The 23,583-nt window shown below is 43.6% G+C and overlaps 1 protein-coding gene across 10 annotated transcripts in view; it reads right to left on the bottom strand.

Annotated features, from left to right (window-relative positions):
• The window catches only part of RASAL2 (RAS protein activator like 2), a 160,746-nt gene that overhangs the window by 77,181 nt on the left and 59,982 nt on the right, over positions 1-23,583 (bottom strand). For all 10 annotated transcript variants that reach the window (XM_015636564.3, XM_015636563.3, XM_015636562.3 and 7 more), the window contains exon 2: positions 2,508-2,635. In XM_015636564.3, coding sequence (XP_015492050.1) covers positions 2,508-2,635 — 128 coding nt within the window. The remainder of the gene's footprint in view (positions 1-2,507; positions 2,636-23,583) is intronic.

A 23,583-nucleotide genomic window follows, 5' to 3' on the forward strand; every position in this document is an offset into this window, starting at 1 on the left:
ACTTTCTGACTTGGACACACATACTTGCAGAAGGATTTTACAAAGTAGTATAAACACCCATTTCTGTTCCCTTCCAGACTCACACAGGCCAAGCTTCTCGGATTTTATTCCATGAAGTAACAAAGCAGATGGACAGAGAATAAAATGAGAGGTTTCAGACTTACACCTTTCAAGTTATGTCAGCCTTATGATGATGCAAATGCTCCCTCTGGGCTGCAGCAAGGGCACCCTGCTGTTGCCATCTCTTCCTTCCTCCCCCACACCCTCTCGCTCACTGGTGGGTGTCCTTCTGTCCTGAACATTGTTTCTAAGTTCCTTTTCAGCTCCCCAAAGGAATTCTGACCTACTCACTCTATCAGTAATGACAGTGTTCACAGCAGGAATCTCCTGCTCCTCTTCCCTACTGCCCAGTTTGAGTCAGCAGAACGCTTCCTCCAGCATCACCTTCCCAATAATTTTACTCTGAACATAATTTTTACAGTTTTTTTAAAATAACCTCCCTCTTCTTTGTTCACCTGGTCTTTGCTTTGGTCACTGTGCCAGTGGTCCCACCCAGGAGCTTTTTATGATTCCCCTTGTACAGACTTTTCCATCATTATGCTCTCAACAAGCATCTCACCCCCACTGCTGCCTTAGGCCTTTGTGCACTCCTGTTTCTAGATCACATTTCATGGAGCATCTTTCAACTCTCAACGACTTGCCAAGAAAAATTTAACTGCATTGCCTCCCCTCCCCTTTCTCAGGAAGGCTACAAAGGGATACTCCTAGTTCAGAAAAATTGGGAGAAGGTGTAAATCCAGAGTATCAGCCCCGTGTCTCTCTCCTGACTGGCAGTCCTATACGTTGTGTCTTTGTGTAAGGGACTTCTGCACACTGCTGTGTGTACAGACTTAGAAGCCAGACTAAACCAACCTCTTATTTTCCTACTGAGCACTCATGGCTCTGCAAGGAGCTCCCTTTTTCCTTTCATTTCACAGTAGTCACAAATTACTTGAAAATCAGAATGGCAAATCTGACTCCAGCTACAGGCTTCTGAAACAAATCCCATTATCAGCATGCGGAGTCACACCTGCACCAAAGGCACGTCTGCTTGGCCCATCTGCATGCAGCATTTCCCAAAACAAGCTATTTCTCACTGTGGTAGTGCAGGAAGATTCCTTTGAGAACACACTGCAAGAATTTACACTACTGCTTGCTTTCTTGGGGTTATACTGAATTTCCTCAGCTTCTGACAAAAACCAATGTATTTAAATATAGAATATAATGATGTGATACATCGGACTCCCCACATTGACTCTTCAGGATCTAGTCAAAATACTCCTCTTACCCCAGCAAAATGCTTTCAGCTGTCTGTGGTAGGAGAAATAAGAACCCCTAAGTGCATGATTACCACCTTCAGGTAACTATTTGTGATAGGAGCCTGTCTTGTTTTCAATTACATTTCTTTAATGAGATGCATCTTTTTGGTCCATCTATGCTGGTACAGCACTGTTTTAGAAATGATTCTCACATCTCCTTAAGTTTCTTCAGTGTATACTTCAATTCCTCAGGTGTCAGTCCTGTCAGACTAGAAAAGGAATTACATAGTAAACAAATACAATTAAATGGGCCTTCCATTTTGCCTGTGTTTGATCACCTCTCCCACGCATCAGCATTAATGCTGTTCCCTTCTAATAACTCAAGTCCTTCTCTAAACCATTTCCTCCCACTCTCCCTAAGCAAGGCAATATTTCATTGCAAATAAACCTGAGCACAGCTGACTAATATTTTGTTCTACACCAGAAAGAGGTCTCATTCTCAGTCTGCAACAGCCATATACAGAAGCTTCAAAAGAATCAAGAAAAACCACAAAAATTCGGGTCATCCCCAAATATAGGAGACTATGGTGTTAGACTAAAACTTGTGGATAAAAAGCCTTCACTTTTCTACCTTTTTGCCTGCACTGACATAAAGATGCAGGTTTACACACCTGTGGTGGCTTTAACTACCATTAAAAGAAATAGTAAAATAGGAAGACGAACAAAAATAGTTGCAGACACACACAGGCTGCAGAACTCTGCACTCTGGCTGCTGTCACCTTTTCTATGCCACCAGCATCTGGGCCAGCTGGATTATAACTCTGTACACAGTTACCCATCCATCCATTCACACACAGGATTGCTTAGCTCCCCTTTTTTATAGAATGGTAAGGGGTTGGAAAGAAACTTAAAGATCACCTAGTCCCAAACCCCTGCCATGGGCAGGGACAACTCCCACTAGACCACGTTACTCAAGGCCTTACCCAACTTGGCCTTGAACACCTACAAGGATGGGGCACCCACAACCTCCCTGGGCAGCCTGTTTCAGTATCTCATCATTCTTGCAGCAAAGAATTTCTTTTTAAATTCCCTCTTCCCCCTTGCACATGTTTCAAAGGATTCATGAGTGAAACAAAGGGGAGATGAGGAAAGCTGCCTTGTCCTTTTACCAATAAAGGCCAAACACTGAGACTTGTGGGCTTGTCTCACCTCCTTCTCCCTGTTGAGCAGCACCAGCTGGCTGTCTGTCAGGATGCAGTATTTCCTCTCCCATGTTGTCATCTCAGTGTAGGGGGACTGGCCACAGGACAGTCTGTGGGTGGGTGGTCCTTTCACATCTGGAACAGAAAACCGCGACGTTGTTAGCACGTGGCATTAACCACCTTCTTTGCTTTCACAGCTCTGCAGTGAGATCTGAACCAAAACTGAGCTCTGTGCTTAGTGGGGCCTGTTTCAGCATTTTAAAAGGCAAAATGGAAATCCTGGGAGCCACCCATGTGCTATGAATATTTATTTACTTATGACTTAAAAAATGGCAATACCAGAGATGAGTATAAATGTCTTTGTCAAAGGCTGAAATATATTGAAAAGACCAAGAGCTCTTATGAAAACTTAATCTTTCTTCCACTCCCTCCTCAAAACCATGGTTCAAAGGGGTATGGCCCCGAATGTACTCTAAATCTTAATAAAGTGGATTATTTGAGACTAAGGATAGAGAGATATAGGAAGGAAGACAGAGATCAAGGAAGGCAGGCTTGAAGAAGGGAAGGAAAAATTCAAAGGGATGGGCATTTAATTGAGAAGGGCTTACTAGCACCTTTTGGTGGAAAACCTACTTGATGAAATTGTGCATTTTCATTTAGCCACAGACATTACAGCAATAAAAACTCATACTTGAAAAGAACCCCAAACAATCCCCCCAAAAACCACAGAGCCAAACCATAACCCAACAGTCCTGGTCTATTGAAATTTATTTTAAAATCAAGTCTCTCATGACTGAGCTGCATATGACATTGTACCTGTCACTACTAACAGGACTCCTTCCAACCCAACCCATTCTAGGATTCTATGATTCATCTCTTTGCAAAGTTTTGATAAAGTTCTGGTTGCTTTGTAAGATTAAGTTTCATTTTTATCTCGCACTCTGGTTCTGTACAATTTGCTTGCAATAATTAAAAATCATCCATTCTCAATGTAGACGCTGTAGATACCTCAAGTCCTAGGGGTCTAAAACAGACATTGCAAAAATCAAGGCACTTCCTACAGCGGAGTCCAGGACTTCCTTTAACTGTTTCAGGAGCAAAGTGAGTGTTCACACCCGAAATGTTTTGTAACACTACCTGCCTTTTAGCACACCTAGGAACACGCAGAGATAACCCAGCTGCTTCTCGTGGCTTCTCCCCAGCATCACCACTAGAGGCCAGCGAATCCTCAACCTCTTCCAGGGAGAGCCAGCCCAAACACCAGCATTAAACCTGGACTGAGGAACCCCTCCCAGCTTATTTTCCTCCTTGCAGATCCTGCATGTGCCCCCTTTTTATCAAAAGCACTGCAGCATCTTCATGCTCTCTTCCCACAGCTTTGCCTCTGCATTGCAAGGGATGTGTCAGCTTCTAGAGCCAGACCTGGAAGATGGCTTTCAGTGCCTTGCTCAACCTCACATTGCATTAGGATTTTTGTGACCATTCAGGAAAGTGCTTGAAACAGGCAACCTTTAAGCAAGAAAAAGGAGAGGGCTGCATGGCTCCTACTGCTCTGAATAATGAAGAAGTGCGCCTGTGTACCTTTAATGTCAGGTAAAATAATTCAGGGAACTGAGATGCAGAATCAGGCTCCATACTGTTACTTCTCTGACACAACTCAGTTTGTGGGAGCGATAACCAATGCTGTGTGTCTCAAAATTGCCCCAAACTCTACTTAAAGTGTAAGCATAATGAAGGGGATCCACCATAAACTCTGTGAAGTGAAAGTGCATTTGTGCAAACTCCTGGAGCACAACCAACTCTGTATTAGTCCATTTTACAGACATGAACCCTCCAGGTAGATTTCTGGCATAACTGCAACTCACATTTATCACGGTGTCTAACCAAAAACCAAACCAGATGTAAAATAAAACCGCTGCTGCTCCTGCTTTGACCTTGGCTTCCCAAACAGCAGCACATGAGCCCTATCCCTGTTTAAGCACGACAAACCTGACAGAGAGTAGAGGAGCGAGAGGGATGAAGCCATGAGCTCCTGGTATGAGTGTGCAACAGAAATGGGAAGATGAGATCTCTGGGGATCTGGTCTCCTGGGTAAGGAAAGCACGTGATAAATCAGCAGGGGGAGAAAAGGATGAAGACATGCATGCCCTGTCCTGCTCATGTGGGTGGGCTGGCAGGGAGAGTGCCTCCAGCTGCTGCACTGAGCAATAACCAAGCAAGCTGTATTTGGAACTGCTGGTAAACTTTCTGATGGCAAAAGAAAACCCTCCTGGGCTGTCGGCTCCAACGCAGAATCTGCAGTCACGACTTGCCCAGCCTCAAAAGATCTTTGTGTTATAATTTCTACTAACTACAGGCCTTGGCAGGATACCATCCAATTGATCCATGGGCTGCACAAAGGAATTAAAGAACAGAACGACTTCTTCCACTGCAATAACAACTCCAGGACTTAACTGAGTCATCAGGCACTGGGAGCCAGCCATGGCTCTGTTGCCAAGTGGGTTGGCTACGTCAGAACAGCTTTCCACAGGCTGCTGGCAGAGTGACACACCATGCCGGTGTCTGGAGCTGCCAATCACCCCCAGAGAACACCACAGTGATAATATTTTGTGTTTGTATTGGTGTCCTTTTGAATGGCAGCTGGGGCACAGCCCCACCGCCCCTGCAAGCCTGACCAAGCGCTCTCTTCTGCAAGCTGCAAACTACACAGATGCAGAACGCGTGTTCCCAGAAAACTCACGGCAACAAAGACCTCAGAGCAGCTCTGGTGCGTCAGTCCCACCTATTTAAATTATTTCTCAGCTCACCCTCCTGCATGGCTGATATCTTTGGAGCCTCTCACAACAGCTGTGACTTCAAAATTTATTCTGAAGTATGTTACCAGTTTAGACAGAAGACTCTTTGGGACTTTGCACAGTATCACATGCACACTTGGTCGCCTCACAAACCCTGTTCTGCTTTCTGGTACTCTTCATCTTCGGTTTTCATTTTACCTCTTGGCTCCAACTTTTCAAGTGAATGTAATAAAACCCACCAACCTCTTTCACTAAAGCCCCATGAAACTAATTAAGCACCATAGTTTGAATCACTCTAGAAGTGAATTGCAAGGAGTCCATGTGTAACTAGGAACACTGAAACTTTTGGGAAAGATCGCAGGTTAGGTCTGTCCTTTCTAACTGTGGAGCTACTCTCTGTCAGCTCATACAGCCAGGCTGGAGCTTTGGAGATGAATGATCACTCACTGATGAATGCAACTTCAGACAGGAGCTAGAGAAGAGATCAGGGAGGTGCATCTGAAAGCTCTGAGTTTGCAGATGTTACAAGTGGGATGGGCTCATGCAGCCACACACCTAAATAGGCGAGTTCTGGTGACAGAAGATTTCTCTCAGGTCTGATGCAACCCCTTCATTCTGCAGCACTACAATGAGGCATTCAAGTAAGCAGATCAGCAAGTCTACACATAGGATTAAAGGTCAGGCCTTATGTGCCTTCAAATGCTAATATCAGTTAAGTAAAGCTTGAAAAAAATCCCCTTCTTGGTACATCCCTGCCTCCTGCCACATCCGACATCACTGAAGACTGGAAACTGTTGTTTTTCCTCAGGGCTCTGAAATGCCACTAGCCGTGTTATAAATATCCACAAAGCTCCCTTTCTTTCAGTCAGATGACAACTTGTACCTTATTATTCTTGAAGTACAGGGCTTATTTTTAAAGAAGGGGAAAAATAGAGGGGCAGTGACTCCATAATCACATATCAACAACAGAAGTGTTGAGTGGTGCAGGGTGAGGAAACGCGGAAAGCGGCAGCCAGTGCCAAGTTAATCCCCACAGACAGGATAAGACATCTTAGGAAAACTGATAGCAGTCCAGTAGTATTTATGGAGCAGAGCAGTCCTATCAGATGGGAACATTTCTGAAAGCTTCCATTTCAAACATGCAACAATTATTTTCCTTAAAATTCCAAATGCGTTCATGAGTGGAGAATATTTTCCAAAAAGCAGGCAATGGGCAGAATCAGAAAATTATTTCCAAGAGATGGTGTTTCAGTGTCATTCAGTCCCCAACAGCTCTCCTACAACCAGAAAAGCAGCATCTTCTCTCCTCAGAGCTAGTGAAAAGACAGAATTACCAGAAATCAAGCCAACAAAACTACATTAAAGGCAAATTCGTGCCTTCAGTTTCTGCCAAAATGCACTCTCTACTTACCATCAATAAAAACACAGAAATAACCCTCCATCCCAGTGATGACAAGAGCACCCCTGGCATGCCTCAGAGCTCTTTTTTTTTTTTTGAACAGCACTATTCCTATGGTGAAATCAAGGGCTAACTGAAGTACTTGCCAAATTTTCCTCGACTTTATTAGGGTCCGTATTCTGTTCCTAGTATTTCCAACAAGGAGCTGCCAAGCAGCTGAGTAACTAATGTGCTGGCCAAGTTTGTATGCTGGGAGGAATTTTTTTTCCCCTGAAGAGAGATTAGTAGGAGCCCTAACACCTTTTGACAACAGGTCTGCTTGCCCAATGTCAATGTTTCCATAGTGTTTTATGTACTTACCATAGAGACAGGATGAGAGAAAAGTGTTTTAGGTAAGTGCTGTCATCTGAGAGCTTGTCAGAGCCCCAACCTACCCAGCTGTGCATGACCACACAGTCCAGTTTGAATAGCCATCAGTTCCAGCCTTGATAAAGCAAGCTGAGCAGAAGTTGAAACAAGTCTTACTACTGACATGAAGCTTCAAAGATAAGAAAGTCCTTCCACTAAACTTCCACCATCTCAAAGCTCATGAAGGAATTCAAGGGAAAGATGTGGCAGAAAGGGAAATACAGTGTCTCAACATGCTCCATTCCCTCAAATCTTGGAATAAGGCAGGATTTCTGCAAAAGAAGTCAGTAATGAGTGAAAATAAACAGCAACAGCAGCTCTGTGACACTCAACAGGGTGTGTATGTGCACTCAGTTCAGACAGCTCCTGATGCTCAGATGAAGATCTGCAGATCTGCACAGGCATTGGAGCAGTCCTGGCCCAGCTGCAAGAGGGACAATCTCTCAACATGTGCACAGGGCAGAGGATGAGAGATGTCAGCCACTGAGGGGCTGCTAGGGAAAGCACAAGCAAGGCAACTTGTAGTTTCTCTCATGCTGATATAGAGCTTTTGTTTGCATTTCTTATTTCTCAAACCAGCTCCCAGCCATGTGCAATGGTTTCTGATCTGACCAAGACCAGAAAAGTGCAGACAGACACTACCAAAAACAACTGTCCAAAGAGAAACCCATCACAATGCACAAATTCACTTGGAAGAGGAAGGGACACTCCTCCTCCAAGTTTGTACAGACAACCACCACACTGCCCCAACACAGAAAACACAATGCTCATGACTGGTTGTATAATATTAGGAAAATTCAGCACATATTGTGTGTGGCAATGCAGAGACTCCCATGCTACAGAGAAAACATGATGCTCTGAGGGCTGATTAACTCTTCTCTGAATCACAACACACTTAGAAATATGACCAGCACACATCAGAAAAAGCACCATTAATTTTGCCATTTTGTTTCAAAGCACAATGTAGGCAATGATTGCAGGTTTTCTAGGAAGCTTCTCACAGCTACTGTGAGATCCAGCAGTGCCCACTTGCCCCTCTAAATCACTCTGTGGCATGGCTCCCATTTCAGCTAAGAGGTGCCTACATTTTCGTGGTCAGCAACAGGCCCCTGGTGAAGCAGGTGGCATTTTAAGTGTAGAAAGCCTGAGCAGATCCTGTGGGATGAGAGGCACGCCATTTATGTAGGATGTTATTACAGAGATAAGTATCTGGTGTGAATTCTTCCCGCTACATGTAGCAGCCACACTCAGCAAAGCAAAGCTCAGTACACACGCAAGGAGCAGCCCTCAATTCAGCTGAATCCCAGTTGCTCTCCTCCAGCAGCTGCATGCAATGATAACCAAATTCTTATATGGGAATCTAATATGCTGGGTAGGAGGGTAAGGAAGGCTTAGTCAAACCATCAGGTTTCAGAGATCTCAGAAGCTCTCATGCCAACCGCTTACAGCCAAAACACTACCTGGAAAATCCATTCTGCACAGAATAAAGTCATAAAAGGTTTAAGGAGGTGAAAAGAGTATTTTAGAAGCTGGCAGAAGCCATGACCGGTGCCATGACTTTCTCGGATTCCAACACATTTGGCACTGTAACACACGTTCTTCACAAGATCTTTAATTTTTCTAATATAGGCCAATCTTGCCAATCTAACCTATTAACTTTCCACTGCTCTTTTATTGAGTGGCAGTGATCAAACACAGTCTCAAGACTGGTTTTCCACTCTCCCAGTGAAGAATGTCATCAGCCACAGAGAGAATAAAGTAAAAACTGTTCAGTCAGGTGCAGTTTTCATGTCCTATATCCTCAAAGAAAAGTGACTGTGGCAATTTTCGTGCTTGTTGTGTCTGCTTCCATTTCCCTTCCATGAGTATGTCAGCTCTGGGAAAAAGAATCTCTTAAAATTTAGAGATGGGAAGTCTGAAAGTATCTGCTGTTCACTGCTTAGAGGTGAGGTTTGAAGGATTTTCACTCCCTCAGAATGAGGACTGTGTGTCTATTCTGCCCTCAGCTAAAGGCATAGCTTTTCCCCAGGAGCTGCTGGGAAGCTTTGCTGAGATCTGTGATGGGGTGGGAGAAGGGTCACCTTGCTGCTCGGAATTTCCCACATGCAGCTGTCTCACCTCGACACCAAGGAAGAAAGATTAACCTTTCAAACTCAAAGAGGGAGAATCAACATTTTGTCCACTACCAGAGGCAGATTCTTAGATTTCCTACAGATTTTCTGCACTAAGAAAACAAGTCTGAAGCAATTTTTAAGTGGGAAGGAATAAACCATCAGATGAGTGAATGCCTTAGCAGCCAAGGGCTGTCTCCTCTGCAACCAGCAGGAGACAAAATACAGAATGCTACTGTTCAACAAGCCTGGCATCTCTCAGCAGGATGGGATCTCTCACTGACATCATTCCCACCCCTTCAGTTCCTTCCCTAGGAGAGATCTGACTTGTTTGTACAAGAGTCAGCCGGCAGCGAGCAAGGTACAGCAGCCTCGATTCCCGCAGCTGAGCTCCCAGACGGCTCTGCCAACTTCCCTTGGGCCCGAGTCAAAGCATCTGCCCTGCTCTTGCAGCATCACCACTGTGCCTATCTCCAGCTCAGGAGTTTTCACACCAGGCCTGAGACTGCGGCAGAGATCAGCCAAGATTCCCCTCCTCGCTTCCCCGTAACTCACGCAATTCCAAACCCAAACCTTTTCCCCAGGCCTGTGCTAACACATTTGCCACCCTCAGCCCCTGGCATTTCCTAAAAGGCCTCGGTGTTCCCTGGTAGCCAAGGGTTCTGCAGAAGCTGGAGAGCACAAATTCAGTTAGGCCACAACCATGCGAGCAGTTTCGCCGAGATTTTTGTTTCAAAAGGAAAAATTATGGAGCTGTTCCAAAAAACAAACCGCAAGTCTTAAAATCTTACGACTAGTTTAGTGAGCAGATGCTGAGTGTGCCAACAGTCTCAAGCTTTCCTGCAAAGTCCTAAAAAATGAGAGCTAAGGAGCTAACTGCAGAGGCAAAAATTAGGAATAAAGCTGAAGCTGGCAGGGTAATCCTGACTAGAAAGCAGAAAGTTGCACCAGCTTTCTGTCATGGAGCAGCTTCTTTGAGCAAAAGGTGTGGGAGCTCTTAATAGCAGTTTAAAGCTACCAATTAGCTTGAATACTACTGAGCTCCTCTAAGCTTCTTAGTTGCTGCATAGCCGATTGCTAAATGCTAAACTTACAAAGGGTAATTGATCCTGCTCCCCTCCTGCGCCTTGCTCTCTGTCCTGCGGGCTGTGCCCAGCCCGGGTCAGGGGACACGGAGTGAAAGATGTGTCAGGAGACATCGGTACTTTCTCAGATGGATCAGTGCCAGCCCCTTCCAATCAGGCAATCACCCTGCACTTGGTGGATCATCAGGTGGAAGCAGAAATCACAACCCAGTCGAGGTGGGGACCTTACAAAACACGCAGGTGCGCCCCGGGCTCGGCCCTGCCTCCCTGCGAACAAGCGGCTCATTGTGCAGCCTCCTAAATCTCATGACATCACCACAACACAAGCTGCTGTCCATGGATAAAAAACCCAATTTGGTTCCCAGGATAACTAAGATTTCAAATAACCCGCAGTTGCTCGAAGCCACTGCTGTGACCCTTTCTTCAATGCTTAAAGCAGGTTTCCCTTCCTTCTTATTCAGGTCTCGTTCCCTGCCCAGGACCACTCATCTTTGCTCCTGAATATTAAGTACATTTTTCTCTCACAGTTAAATTCCCACTTGGCCTACAAAACACTTTGGAATCTCAAAACAGAAATGGTTATTACAAACCTGTAGAGAGGATTATAAAAGATTACATGCCCCTATTACATAGCTGCCAAGTTCTGAGAAGGTTCTCAAGTGACACTTCTCCCCAAAGCAAGGAGTGGCCTTCGTGAGAGCTTTAGAAAGCAGAGAATGGAGAATAGCAGAAAAGTTAATTATTCCTGGGAGAAAAAAAAGTCTGCAGTTTTTCCTCTTAATTTATGCATGGTCCTTTTCTTATCCAGCTCTGTGCCCTTCACCTTGTTCTCTCTTCTGCAGTGCTTGCTCTTCACCAACCCCTAATCTCCATCTCACAGTCTCTTCAGCACCAGGCATCCAGAGTGGGCTGTTCCCTCTTCATTCTTTATTTTTTGCAGCAGTGCAGGAAGAGGACAAAAGAAAAAAAGTCCTGAACTTTAAAAGGACCTTGGCCCAAGGCAGCTGTGCAAAAAAAAAAAACCCCAACAAAACAATTTTAAAGCAAAAGCTGCTCAGTTCCTGCACATATTTTTGGTACACACACAAAAAAATGGACCAATGTACTCGGGATAAAAATTAAAGATGAGTGGCACAAGCAGTGCCCAAGTTCACTGACTCCTTTACCCCCACCCTTTGCAAGAAGGCACCAGCCAGATGACATTCATCTGTCACAGACCACTTTCAAAAGAGCAGGATCCTCCTGTTTTTTCCTGTCAAGGAGGGAGGAATGGGAAGGGCAAAGGTAGGGAAGCATTTCTGCGGAGACAAGAAAGCCACAGGAACGGAGCAGGTGATGAGACAGTGCCCACAACAAGTTCCAGATGAAAAACTGAAAACCAAACACTGTCTCTTCAGTGCAGCCTGCACTACACCATGCAGGCTGTGTCTTTTAGAAGCTTTCACCTTAGGCTTTCTTTCCAGAAAGCAGATATTTTCATTGTCACTGGTGTCACCCTATAAATTTCATTTCATGGTAGGAGTGCTGAACTCCCCACCTCTGAAACCCAACTTTACAGAAACACACCCTGTGTTATCTCAAACCAACCCTCCCTGTGTGTGGTGGTGTTTATGACAAAAAAGAATAAGGGAAAAAATAAAGAACAATATGTAAAAAAAAAAAAAAACCCCACAAAGATCTCACATGATGCTTTAAATCCTTGCTCACCCTGCCACCACTTCACAGCCAGTGCTGCTGTACAATTTTAGCTATTTTCAGCCTGAATGTTTCTTAATGCCTGGGTTGACACACAAGCAATTAGGTGCTTCTTTTGGGTTTGGGTTTTTTCTTGCCTCAACAGACTATGTGGAAAAGGGAAAAGAGGAGTTGTGAGCACTGCTGATGTCTCACAGAGGGGAGTTTATTTCCCTTGTCAAAAGGAGAGTTCACAGGACACTAAAATCTGCTGCAATAATGTGCATGTTTTTGCATATTAACCAGGTCATTCAGGCACATAGGCTAAAGTTAGCTTTTGTATTTTAACCACTTAAAACAAATGACTTAGTAAGGAGCCCCTCAAGGGGTTCAAATATAATGTACAAGATACCCTGCAGTACTTCCCCTGCTATTTAGACAGAGCCACTCTGCTTCCTTCTGGCATCTTCAAAACGTTTTCAGAAGAACCCAGAACCGCCAGGTTATTACACACAAATTTGTTGATTTGACCTACTTAAAAGCAAAAGCACCAGAACACTCCTCCTTTTCCTGGAGAAAATTCCATTTTCCTCACTAACATCTGAAAAATCTTCATGCACCTCAGTAAATCAACACTAGATGGGACTTTTTTTCATCATTTAATGATAATGACACAAAACTTTAGAGGAAGGAGACTGGATCTTATAAAAGTGCAATGGGGATCCTGAGCCATATTTAGATTTATGCAAAGAGATGTCTTGTGGCAAATAACCTGAATCCCAGATTTAATGCAGCATGACAATGACCTGTAATGCCTCTTTCATCAGCTCTACCCTTTAACCTTCAGCTAAAGGTTATGTGAGGTTGGTTTCCCTGTGTAATTTAACCCAGCTCTTGCACCTGGTTTAGGGAGGGAAGCTGGCTTGGGGAGAAAAATCCCCTTTGGTTTAGCCATGAGGACGTCACCACCAAGATGGTCAAAGCAGGACACGGAGCTGAAAGCTGGCATCAAGGCTCAGGAGCCTCCTGACTCAGAGTGCTTGGCTCTCCTCATTAACACAGAGGATTGGCAAATCCAGCTTCGTTTAGTTACAAAATTTCAGAGTATTTCTTTCTTCTTGCTTACTCTGCATGATAATATCCAGAGAAGCTGTGTGGAAGTTTTGTGTGTTGGAGCAATCCAGTCCACAGGAAGATGTCCTTGCCCACAGCAGAGGCTTGGAACTGGAGGATCTTTAAGACCCCATCCAACCCCAACCACTTTAGGATTCTGTGTTGTGGGAAACGAGATGTGAAAGAAAGAGGCAACAGGGGAAGAAGTAACAGTGCCAGGCAGGGAACTGCAAGTGCAGAGCTAACCCAGTGCCAGGGAAAGGATGTTTCCTGCAGGCCAGCTTGGTCTGGACATTCTTGCCCTGCTGAGCTCAAAGCTCCTGAGGTCCCACCTGAACAGGCAGAGCAGGTTCCCTAGGCTGTTGGCAAACCCAAGCAGCATGATTAATGGATCCTTTGAGGATGGGCTGGCTAATTAAAAGGATCTGGAGGCAGGGTGCAGTATTTCAGGTATTCTTCAGCTGGTTTTTCCCTCTACTTAATGTTTCCTTCTCTTTCCAGTAGCTCAGGCTGTGATGAATAAAGGCCACATCCTTGCCCCAAACACTCACTACCCTTGAGCCTTCACCTTCTCACTTTCTCCCTCCTTACTCCTGCTCTGTTCCCCAAACTTGTAAAATATAAAGCTTGTGAAGGCCAAATCTTTTGTTCTTCACTACGCTGCTTTTTAGTTGATTTGTATTTTCAAGCTAGATTTCTATACCGAAAAATTTGTATTTTAAATTACATTTTAATTTGTATTTACATCTAATGCCTAAGCACAAACACACACTTGTTCCCAGATGTCCTCCCTTCTGTATGCTTTGCAAACTGACAGCACAAAACTCCCAGGGCAAACCCAAACCCCCTTCTAACCAAAGGGTAAAGCCACAGGTACTCCTCTCCAAAATCCTAGAAGGAGAACACTTGAACTCAGCAAGGATAAATAATAACCAGTGGAGAGAAAATGTCTGTCCTACAGCAATGCTAAACAGAAATTTATAGGTCACAACCTTGCAGAAACAGGCCTGGTAACATCTAATTAGCAGTCCTGCTGAGCAATTGCATCTCATAACAGTAAACCAAACCAGACTAGGGGAAAGGGAGAGGGAAATTTTTATAGAAACACAATAATTATAATATTTTGAAGAGTTTTGCTTTATGTTGCTGTTTTGTGGGGATCCCCTCCCCAGCAGGAATAACCAATCCACATAAGTGATTTGATGAATTATTACTGAAGTACATTTCACTCCTATTGGGAAACAATTTAGAAGGGCAGCACAGATTTTTATTAATTATTTTATTTTCAAATTGAAATGCTAAGAATCCTGTTTGCTGCCAGAAGATGGGTGGAGAAGCCAAGAAAAGTTCACATACCCAAGAGACTATTAACTAGAACCAACTTGGACAATGCATTTGAGAAGCATTTCCTTCCAGCTACTGTACAGAGCTGTCCTTAACATGCCTTTACTTAAGCAGCCAATTTTCCACCACTGAGTACAATGAGATTTCAAAACACACAAGAAATCAGAGTATAAACAGACACAAACATCCCACTTAGTGACATAACAAAAGAAAATACAGGGCAAAAAGCATGAGCCTCTCTATTTTCTGCCCTTCATAAAACACCTTGGCATTTTACACATACTCTGCTCCTCCCTTCCCTTTTTATTTTTTTTATTTTTTTTAGTGACAGTATTATCACAAAATACCTGGCTTAGCTGCCTAAGCAATGGTGTTCCTGAACAAAAAATTATTTCTGGGGGTTGAGGGATAAATCTAAGCCAATGTGGAACTAGAGAAATGGAGTTCCAGAGGAAACAAGCAGCTGACAAAGCAGGAATGAGGCAGCAGGGACAGCAGGAAGGAGTGGTGAACTGGGCAGAGCTGGTCCCTGCCAGCAGCACAAAGCAAGAACGTTTAAAATACGTATGAAGATCGTGTCACAGACAGCAGGAATGACAAACAGATGAGAGGCAGCACCCAAGAGTGAAAGACCAAGGAACAACTCCCTTTTTTCAAGAGTTTTAGTTTGCCAAAGACAGATGGTGCTGCTTCCACATGGTTAGAGCTGGATGGTACCCTACCCCCCAACCCCCGACGGATGTCAAGCTTATTTTTGTAAATCTCTGGTGATAAAAACCATCCATGGCATCTTGTTCATTTCCTCCTCACTACTTAGTTTGCCAAAAACTTTAAGCTCTGCTTTCCTTGCCACATCCACAGACCAGTACTATTTGTCCTGCTGTCAGTGACTAATGATGATTGTGTACATCCCTTGTCTTTGCAAAAGCCTTTTTTAACAAGAGCACAAGAACTGAAAATGGATCTCAGTACCTGGGACCACTTTTGGTAGCCCTGAAGCAATCAGACGCGATGATGAAAAGAAAAAGCAAATCTATTTCCACCCCCCCCAAACTCTCATGTGATTAAAATCCATTAAAATGCAAACAGTCATGAATTTTATTTTATCCATCAGTGACCACACTTCACTGTCCCTGGGCTATGGCTGTCTCTTTGTGAATTCTCTGCACGTAAGAGCAGCCAAGCTCTAGGTTTAGGAGCAATCAATCTAGCAAACCTCACTAAATATATATGTGTGTGTATGTTTTATAATGATTTCCATTTTTCACGTTGATTTACATTGATCATTGGAAAGTACATTCAGCTTCATGTTTGCTTAGCTCTGAATAAACAAAGCGAAGGCTGTTGGGTATCCAAAGACAAATGAGACATTACAGATGTAGACAAAATCTATCATCACCCTGAAAGCATTTCTCTTTGAAATTATATAGCCATGCAGAAGTTATTCAGAGTGGAGATTGCTGTATGTGTTTTTAATTCAGGCTGGGCCTGTTGGGGGCAGGGAGGGAGTCTGATGAGCCTCTATGCTGTCACTTTTTTCCTTCTGTGTACCAGGTAATTCTGAAATGTCTGACTCTCTAAGGATGTTTTTTCTTTCCCTTGCATTCCCTAATTTCCACTTCTCAGGATGGGTCTCCTATTTGTCTCACTGCATTTATAACACACCCACCTGGATTTTTACCATTAAAATTACAATAAGCACATCAGCATCCATTTGAACGTGCAATTCCACATCAAGCACAGCCATGCAAATCCAGCACAGTGCCCTAGCTGGCTTCACACTGCACAGGAGTATTTCCTTCTCATCTGCAGACCTTGTCCCCTTTTGCAGATAAAAACCCCCTGCTTCAGGGCTGTGTTGGAAATGATAGTTTCCACAGTAACAGTGGGAAGGTGTCAGAAGTCTGGGCACATATGCTGCACAGCACAGCCAGGCTCCTGCATTTGGTGGCTGCTGGCTCTACAAGATGCTACATCTGCACCCAATAAATTGTTTTGGTTCCTGTGCAAACAGAAATTTTTCAATTAGTATGTTTGAGCCACTCATGTCTTTTGTCAAAACTCCTGCTCTACACGTATAATTCCGCCCAGAAAAAATAACAATGCATTTTACAATTATATTTAAGGGCCTTCACTTCTGTTTATAGGCATGAAAGAAAGCTCAGAAGAAACTCCACAATGAAGAAGGGAGAATATATTTCCTGGAAAGAAGTATTCCCCTTTTAGAGTACATACAAGCAGGAGCTAAGGAACTGTCATTATAATGAGCTCCTCGGGCAGGTTTTGTGGCAACCTCCTCCCTGCTGCTGTGGATACAGCAGCTGAAAATACCTTGTTAGCACAGCTAAAACAGAGAACACAGACTCACATGTCTGTGTGAGGAGGGGGAACATCATTAGCAGTGCTGTCTTGGGTCTGGGCAGACCCCACAGCATCCCCAGCCCTGGCCTGTGCTCACCAGCACTCCGGTGTGTAGGAGGGCACCAGCCTGATTTTGGATTTTTCAGGATTTGTCCATGCACAGCCAAGATGCAGAAAACTTTGCAGCACCTTTTCCTGACATGTGTTGGTTTGCTCTTTCCTCAGTATTAATCACATTCACTGACTTTGCTGAGGTACCAGGGTGACTGGCTCAGACATTTTCTTGAGATTATGTAGTAAAAGACACAAAAAAGACATAAAAGATACACAAACCTCTTGATGCCTAACCCAGCAAAGGCACAAGGCCTCACCTGCTGCCCTGCCAGGGTATCCAACACCCTCCTAGATGCCCTGTGCTGTCAACCAACTCTTCTGGACAGAAAGGCTTTTACCAACACAGGTCAGCCCTAACACTGTTCTACCATAAAGAAGATAAAAAATTATCATATGATGGTGCATATGCAAGTGGGGGTGGAAGCCACAGTTGGAAATAATGAAAACCAACATGGAGACAATGATTTGCCTCTGCCACAACAGACTGAACACTTATCTCTTCCTTCCCCACTCCTTTTCAAAGCTTCAACCTAATTTCTGTAAGTCTCAGCATCATTTAAGCACTCTCAATGAAGGAATGGGCTGTCATAAAGGACATCAGTGGCTTGAACCACACTCTTTTTATCAGCTACAGGAGGGCTGACAGGAAACCTACAAATAAACCACAGTGCAGCCAGAATCCTCCCCTTGCTGAGCACCACGCACTCAGCCAGCCCAGCCTGCAAAAGCAGCACCACAGTACATCAGGCATGCAAGGATTCACTGCTTCACAAAGCTGGCAGAGGAAGTGGTTACTGAGAGAGGCTATTTATACAGGACACAGCCAAAATACCCCATCAGTAATGTTAAAAAAAGCACAGTGTGAGTGGAGATAACTGAAGGCAACTGGGAGCTGTTTGGATCTGTGTGTTCACCTTTTTCCCTTCACAGGCAGTTCTCTCAGGCATTGCCTGGATCTGTGTTGCCAAAAAAGCCTCTTCTTGTGTACAAGTGCAGCCAGAGTTGATGGGAGAGAGAAGGTAGATGGAGACACAATGCAAGAGTTGAAAGTTTGGCAGATTTTTTGTAGTACTTTGTCAAAACCTGCCAAACCTGTCTGCCAAAGTATCTGTGTCACTAAATGACTGTTAGAGGAAAATTGCTTTTAAGAGTATCTACATCAAAAGGGCTAGTATTTTTTTCTATGAAAATGGGTTGTAAATTCATAGGTGTAAGTGGAAGAAAATTGACAGCAACTCATCTTAGGATGAGTGAGATCTATCTGAAACTCTGACCATACCATCATCACAGAAATATCTGATAGTGTCAGTGTTTACTTGGGAACAGTCAGAATATGGGATACAGGAAAGCTCTTCAATACCTGTAAGACATGCAAAAGCAGCTGAAGTCAGACATAAAATGACTAAGCAGGTCTGCTTACAACTTGCCATTGGACATGGCAGGGTACTTTCTTGCACTTAACTTTTTAGAAAGAGGGATTTTTCTGTGGCAAGGTAGGGCAAAAAGATTCATGGATCTTTGCACAATTAATAAATCTTGAGAACTAAAATTCAAACCTCAAAAAGCCATATAATTCTGATCCCCTAAGTCTCAAACCTATAGGCAGCACCCATGGCAATGTGTGATGACAGCTGACACAAATAAATACATTTGACTGCAGAAGTGGGTTTGCTCACTCCTGCTCTCACACTTTGCTGTCACTCATCTGGCTCCTCTCTGCAGCAGTTTTCAGGCAAGTGTTTTTTCATAGAATCATAGAATCCCACAATGGTTTGGACTGAAAGGGACCTTAAAGATAATTTTGTTCCACCCCCTGCCATGGTCAGGGACACCTTTGACTATCTCAGGTTGCTCCAAGCCCTGTCTGATCTGGCCTTGGATACTTCGAGGGATGTGGCAGCCACAGCTTCTCTGGGCACCCTGTGCCAGGGTCACACCACCCTCACAGGGAAGACTTTCTTCTGAATAGGGAACCTAAACCTGCCCTCTTTCATTTTAAACCAAAACCCCTAATCCTAGCACTACATGTCCTCACTAAAGCCCCATATTTTGAGAAGGATCTTCCATACCAAATGCACAGATTACAATGACCAACTCATTCCCCATAAGGCACAAAGACAGAGAATGCCTGGTCTCTAAAACATGAGCTTCTTTAAGAAGCTATTTCTGTAATTTTTTTTCTGTCACCTTCTCTGTAGGAAATATTTTTTAACTTCATTTGAACAAGCGGTCCTGTAACTTGTAAAAGGCTCTCTCGCCCACAGAAGACCAGATGTCGAGCTTCAGCTTTCCTCAGAGTAAGAACAAAACCACTCACAGGACAGTTGGTTTCGATGCTAACATGTCAAGAGTTTCATGCATTAGCCTATTGTTTACATAAACAGCTTCCTTTAAACAAGTAATGTTTTACAGGATTATGAAGTATTTATTTCAGAAGAGTCTAAAGAGTCTCTTGAGTAACTAACACAGAGAAAGTATCACCACAGAAAGCATAAGGCTAAATGATAATACAAGTTAATTAATTAAAGCAAGCAATCAAGTAACTCTATAGCAAAGTAATGGGATAAATAAGTGCACAGAGATCATCTTGCACATGTTTACTTCTAAAATGCCATTGCTTTGAGTCCTAAATCACACACTGTTAACACTGCAAATCTGCACCATTCATTATTTGGAAAAAAACCAAAGGCCTAAAACCCAAATACTTTCCTCTGGGTTTGTTATTTTAAGGAAAAAAGGGTCAATGTGCCTAGGAAGCGCTCGTTTTGTAAGCACGCAGGCGATCTTCATCTCGCGCCAAATTCCATTACGGGCAGCATTTGTGGAAATGCAAACCAGGAAGCTTTGCCTGAAGAAAATTTTACCATGGCAGAAGTTACCCTCTCACTACAGGCCCCCAATGTATGTGTGTCAGGAAGAGTTAAAGCTCCCATTTCCAGTGTCAGATAAGCTTAGCAGGAACTGAACCACTGGCTGCACTTCCCCTTTCTGTACCCTCTGGCAGCTGCGATTTAAGCCTGTCTTTAAGAAGAAGACAGAATTTTGAGAAGAGTCTAACACATTTTCTTTCGTACTTCCCAAGCCTGGCCTTGCTGACCCCTCAAGGGGATTGGCAAGGACCAGTCTGGGTCCTTCCTGGGCTGTGGGGCAGGTGCTGCCATCCTGCAGACAGTCCTGGGCTGGGAGCATCCCTCCCCATGGGGTCTCACAGCCTGAGTTTCTCTTCCTAGAGACTCCACAGCTGGAACACAGAGCTTTGACAAAGACTCCAAATCCGCCTGCTCCAGACACAGCTTCTCCTTTGGAAAGCAAAGACTGTTTTTCCTTCTCCAGCCACCTCTTTTTGACCCTGTCTGGCCTGTTATCAAAGGAAAAGCTTCTCCCACCAAAACCCCAGAGCTTTACTTCACTGGGAGCTCTTTCTCCTAATCTCCACTCTTTCACTCTTTGGCTGCCTCTAAGAAAGCTGCATCTCTTCAAACCCCTCTCTCCCTGCTAAGAAAACACAGGAGACAAGATGTCTCCAGGACACGATTAGCCTCTCCTCAGATAATTCCCATGCAATAACTTCTCATGATCAAGGTAATCACAGATAATATTCCTGCATGCACCAGCTGTCAGACTCCTCTGCTTGAGCAGCGTAAAGCACAATATCCTGATAGTCCCACGGATACCAACCACAAAAAATGGCAAAAAGCAACCTGGAACATAACACCCTGCCAGCTCCTTGCCATGATTTCATGAGTCAGAAAATAGCCCTTACAAATAGAAATATCCTCCTTTATCCCGCTGAATGTGAATTTTTGGATTTTGACAAAGTGATCTGGGGATTAAATACATGAAAATCACCAGTCAACAGTGAAATGACGGCAACTGCTTGCACAGAGCCACTGTCCGTTAAGTGGAATTAAAATCAGATAAACATAATTTTATTGGCTTTGCATATTATGGCTAATTATCTTGTGTTCATAAATATTCAGCCTATAGCCCACATTAAATGTTGCAGTGCCTGGGATGATCCAGGCAGAAGGAAGTAGTGGGGAGGGATGTTTAAGTGATACTTAAAGCTGTCAAATGCCAGAATTGTTCCCTGTGCATCCCCACACCACTGTAATTTTCAAATATTCCATGTTAGCACAACATCTACTACCACGAGACCACGCTACAGTTTAAAAAAGAGAGAGAAATTGGGCAGCAATGTCTTATTTTCATATTTATAACTACACAAAACTACAGTTTAATGCAACGAGGGATTTTCTACAAGCAGCTATCTTGAATCTGCTCTGATAATTAAAGGTGAAGGAGTTTGAACATTAAGACTACACCTTTCAACAACAACATCAGGTTTCACAGCACAAAGCATTTGCACAGCACTTAAAGGAGCACATGAATAAGCTCAATTGTGTAAAACTTCCCAAATAAAAAACCCACCAAAAATAAACTACTTAAGAGCAAAAGAGATTTGGGAGTGGAGGCACATGAGTCAGTAGAAGGGCTTCTAAAATGAGCAAGTGGTTTTAAAAGCATGAATACAGAAAAGCTGCTCCAATGAGTAATAAATACTAAATTCCTACTCAGGAAAAAACAGCTTTGTATTTTGGAAATTGCTCTAAGAAACTGAACAGGGAACTGCCTTAGTTTTGAGTTATAAATGGGAGAATACAAATATCTAGGTAAGTTTATATGGAAATATGTAAGAAATGTAATAAACCTACAGTGTAAAGATCTTAAAAACAGCATAGAGTTCAAATTACTTTAGTGAATTGTAAAAAAAAAACCAAACAATTTTGGAAAAGCAAGGATATAAAATATTCTCTCACTCAAGGCACAAAAATTCCCCTATAAAATGAATGAAAGCTTGAAATGAAAATTAAAAGACTGAAGAAACATATCTTTATCCAGGTGATGAAAGAGAAGGAAGGAATTCTGAAGAATTGTCTTTATAAAAGCATTAACAAGAGCACGATTGTGAAAACTAAACACACACTAAATAAAAGAAACCAGTGTTTACTCTCACCCCCTCAAACCAAAACAGAGATACCCAGGGAAGATATAGGTAAGGCATTCTACCAAAGGATTATTTTGTCATCAGTCTACAATTAAATGCACACCACCCTGAGATCCAGATAAGCAACAGTGAAATAAATGTTATCTGAGAACTGTCTCACAAACCCATTTTCAAGAGTGTGAAAGGGTCACTGGTAATACTCAGAAACAATAAGAACAGGTGCAGCTGCTCACCCACAACCCTGGAATCCAAGGCATTGTCTGCATCCATATCATGGTATGTTCTCAACAATGAGTTTATCAGAATCACACTTCTCCATCCTCAAGCTAACATATTTACTAGAAATTAATATGTTCTTAGATTTCTTAAGTAGTAAATAAGTAAATAAATCCATAAATTATAGTAGTGAGTGTAAGATCTTTTACCTTCAGGCTTTGCACATGGCAGTGGAAATGCTGGTTCTGAATGCCTGGCTCTAGGAGAGGTTAGAAATCAGCAGATACGCACCAAAAGCGCTTCATTCCCATCCAAACCCAGCCCAGGCTGCTCCTGCGAAGACCCACGCAGCACACCAGGAAAGAGCTCTGCTATTCCTGCTGGTTGTCCACTCCATCTGTGCCCTTCCTCCCCAAACCCACACTGCAGTGGGATGCAGAAAGCCTGCCACGCACTTTGGGGAGGCTCTGCATCCTGCCAAGGCTCTGGCAGAGCCGAAGGACGCGGCTCTCCTGGGGTTCAGCATCCTTTCATCGCCTAAGAGGGTGAGTGAGCCCATCCAGAAGGGATTTCCACAGCCAAGAACTGATGAAACAGTGTCTGAACATGCTTCCTAGACTGTGAGACCAAGTGGAAAATATTTATCCAGATCTTGTTTCTTCTTTTCTTTTTAAATCCCACTTCCCTCTTCAAGCTGCCATAAAAACAACTGGTCCTCTTTTGGGAGTTCAGCTTTTCCTGAAGAAGGGAACCGTTCTGCCAGTCTGGCACAGAGATGAAGCAAAACACAAGAGGCCAGGCAAGCATTAGAGGGAAGACAAACTTTTAAAAAAGCTGATAATCTCCAAGTACTTCAGAGGAAAGTGGAAATGCTTTTAATTGAGTGAGGGTGTGGAAGCAGAGGACTTGGCTCTGTGGACAGAAGACAGAACGTGCACCCCTGGGTTCTCCTGGTTCAAGTCCAAAGTGTGCCTCTCCCACTGTGTATTTCACAACACAGAAAAGGTCTCTTGGGTTTCAGTCACTGTGACAAGAATTTCTGTCCAAACAGACATTTCCTGGGGGACTTTTCATCAAGCTTTTCTGTGTAAAGCTGTTTGCATTCTTTGGAGAAACCCCATGTCTCTCACCATCCTGTGGTTAGTGTGAGTGCCTGAGCACTTTTACCACAGATCTCAGTTGCATGGGGATTACCAAGTTCTGCTTCTCAAGGGGAGGAAAACATCCATTTTCTTGGATTTTTCCTTGAACAGTAAACAGGACTACAGGCATGGAATGACACCCTCTGTCCATCCAAGCACCAAAACAGTCAGTGGAAAATTCAGTGACCCCCCCACAGAATTAAACTTGTGCTGTTTCTGCAAAAACACAAGATTTAATCCCCTCTGAGCATCTAGACTGTGGTTGAAGAACATGACAGATGTGTATTTCTCTCACCCCTTTTATCTTCAAGTC

This window comes from Parus major, chromosome 8 (assembly GCF_001522545.3).
Source record: "Parus major isolate Abel chromosome 8, Parus_major1.1, whole genome shotgun sequence".
NCBI lineage: Eukaryota > Metazoa > Chordata > Aves > Passeriformes > Paridae > Parus > Parus major.